Genomic DNA, 3216 nt, shown 5'->3' on the forward strand with positions numbered 1-3216 from the left:
GTTTAAAAAATGTACAATTTTACAATATAAGGGATAAATATTAGAAATGTTATTTTTGAGGCATAGGGCAATGACGAAAAAACTACATCATAAAAGTATTGTAACTGATTTTTCCTTATTGATTTTTCCAAGTCTGCAACAACATATTTTTCGACCTTTTGCAATATTTTTGAGATGTTGTAAGAAGTTACTTACGGAGTAGTGAATGCTCAAAGGAAACGATAGAAAACACGTTGAACGTTTGAGAGCTTCAGCTCTCTCCACTAGAAAAAAGTAACTAACAAAGTACTAATTTCCTGCTTTATTGATAGTCTTCTCCTTCTACATATATAACTCCCTCCCTTCACAAGTCTCGTGTGCTCTCTTTAAGCGCTTTTTGGTAATGACACAACTGCCCTGGTACAGTGTATTGGCAGGTTTGCCGTTATGCTTGCTCCTGCTATATGCGTGCAGAATTTGGGTCTCAGCACGCAGAATTTGGGTCTCAGCTTGGTTCATCACACGCTTCTGTTTCATAATCATAGACAACCTATTTCTGATCTGAAAGTGTAACATACTAATAACACCCAGATTAATAATTACATAACAGTACCTGCAAAACATGAATGAAGTATACATTCTATTAAGAAACTGCAATTTATCATCTTCCCAGGAAAATTATCAATTTTAATGAACCAAGTTTCAATCTGAGACAGACAACCGGTCCTGACCACAAAATCCATATCCTATCATAGAATCAATAAAACTATAACTTCATAATTATGCCATACCAATGCCATCAAAAAACAAGAGTTTCTAATATTTTAGTGAGCCACAGGTCTAGCCTCTATCTTGAGACCGTTTAGCGTTCTCTTCTCTCTGGCTGCATACCTTTGACAGAAACCAATGTAGCTGGTGCCCTCAAGGGCGGACATGGAATAGTACACAGTTCTTTTGAATTAAGTTTGTAAACACGATAACATAGGCTATCCTTATGGTAGACCAACGCATCTTCCTCATCATCTTCATATATGTAGGGAACAACCTTTTTCATAAATGGATTTTGTTCCAGAAATGGTAAGAGAATTACGATCGGGTCAGCCCACTTCCGTGTCTTATAATCTTCTAATATCCATATATTTAGTTTCTCTTCGACAATAAATATTATTGATGGCTTGCCTTTCCATAACTGAAAATTAACCTCATACCAGTTAAAAAGTAAGGTTTGAGGTGCATAATGAGTTGTACAAGCCTCGTTGACTAGGTCAACACAGATTATCATAGGGTTGCTTGACTCAACCGCCAGTAAAGCAAGGATGTAAAGAACGCCGTCGCTCGATGACATACGATACAGGAAATTATATCTCTGTTGTCTGCTGATATTTTCAAATTCGATAATGTTGAGGGTTCTCCAGGAGAAAATTTCATTCGGACATGGATTATTACTCTGACCTCCAAGATCAATAAGTTCCAATTTCAATTTCCTATTTTCTTTATCAAAATATACCGAAACCACATTATATGAACTCGTATTATAATTCAGAAAGATTTGAATGGAAATCACTCGCTTGTGTGGATCTGGAAGATCAAGTACACGCTTGGTTGCTGGATTAATAATTCGATATATCCTTGATGGCGTGGCAGATGCCAAAGATGATATTTCCGCCAGTAATAATCCTCCACAAGAAATACATCGATACCTGATTTTTTCTTTAACTTTGCTACCCTGGACATGTATGCGTGTCTGCCCAATGTTGTAAAAGCTATGTCCATTTCGTATCGCATGCACTTCAACAAACTGTTTGTTACCGATTACAGTATACCATACCTTGCACACAGATTTAAATCTCAACAAAGACTTAATTTCCAACCAGCTCAAGATCTCAAACAGGATTTCTTCAGGAAAAAAGTGCACATTTTCAGTAACCAGAGAACTTCTATTTCTCATCTCATATGATTTACCTTATTACCTTCTCAGATTAGAATATTTAATATCCACCTTACTTCTACCTTCAAATAAAGTGACTTAATATTTCAGCAAGCTTACTTAACATGCTCAGGACCAATTCTGCAGGAAGGTGAGGAGCACAATTATAGAAGACAGAAGACTACAGTGGTGAGTGATTCAAAATATATTAATATATATTGGTAACTGGCACTTATTTAATTCAAATCAAACACTATTTAGAGCTTTAATTGTTCAAACAAACTAAGAAGTCCTATATGTGAGCGCGATGAGATAGCTCAAGTGGATAAGGGCTTATCTCTAGTCGTCCCAGGCTCTGAATTCGATTCTCGCTCATCCATGAGATTTGTTAGAACAGATACACAATTGTAAGGCAAATAAGTCAAATTATTCAAAAAAAAGAAGTCCTATATGTGGTGTGATTTTACAAAAGTTCATACCTATATAATTTACGCAGCGTGGAAGAATTAGTATTTGTAGTGAAAGTCAATTAAGGGGCTGTAGTTTTGGGGCTGTAGTTATTTGTAGAACCCTGAGATGCGCCAAAGGTATTCCATATCCTAAATTAGATGTATCACTGCCTTTTTTTTGCATGCAGGTATGAACAATATATATCCAAAATTGTTTCACACAGTTACACTTGCAACTTTGTATAAAAGATACCTTTCAAAGTTGTTTCAAGACAAAAGAGATAGTTAGATAGATACATATTAACATATTGATCAATATATGTGGAATCAGCTACAGATATAGAGATTTTGATTAGGTCCCAATCAAATTAGAATTTTTTTTAAATATCAACAAAAAAAAACAACACTAAGAAAATAGGGATCAAAGAGAACAACACAATACCCGTGCAAACATGTTCCTCAAATTAGCCAAAAAAAAGAAGAAAAGAACAACATATACCTCAGTGTGTGCAAGGAGATTTACCTCCTTAAAGGATTTACAGTACGTAGCATTAAGGGCCCCGGAAAACTGATGGAAGATTTATGCAAGGTTCTCCCCTAATGTTTAGCATCAGAGTTTATCAGACTATTTGCTTCGTTTTGTTGTGATTTATATTTATGTTAATTTCTGATATTTTAGTTTAATAATTGAGTATGGTCGCAAAAATAAATATAATTTTAATACGTAGCGTCACACTTAATTATCTATGTATCTATACTATCTATACTATATTATAATAACTAATTATCTATACTACTCTATTATACTACACTATTCTAAATGTTTAACGAAACATGATTTTGTTTGTTCGGATGGTTAAC

General features: G+C 34.7%; 1 protein-coding gene across 1 annotated transcript; it reads right to left on the bottom strand.

Moving 5' to 3' along the window:
* Positions 1-203: 203 nt before the first annotated feature.
* Positions 204-2971, bottom strand: LOC141705861 (F-box protein At1g30790-like). The gene is made up of 2 exons (XM_074508734.1): positions 2879-2971; positions 204-2047 (listed from the first exon to the last, which is right to left on the bottom strand). Exon 2 carries the CDS (start codon positions 1925-1927, stop codon positions 842-844), a length of 1086 nt encoding a protein of 361 aa, XP_074364835.1. The 5' UTR covers positions 1928-2047; positions 2879-2971; the 3' UTR covers positions 204-841.
* Between the last annotated feature and the right edge of the window lie 245 nt (positions 2972-3216).

Source organism: Apium graveolens, chromosome 2, assembly GCF_009905375.1.
Source record: "Apium graveolens cultivar Ventura chromosome 2, ASM990537v1, whole genome shotgun sequence".
In the NCBI taxonomy this organism is placed as follows: domain Eukaryota; kingdom Viridiplantae; phylum Streptophyta; class Magnoliopsida; order Apiales; family Apiaceae; genus Apium; species Apium graveolens.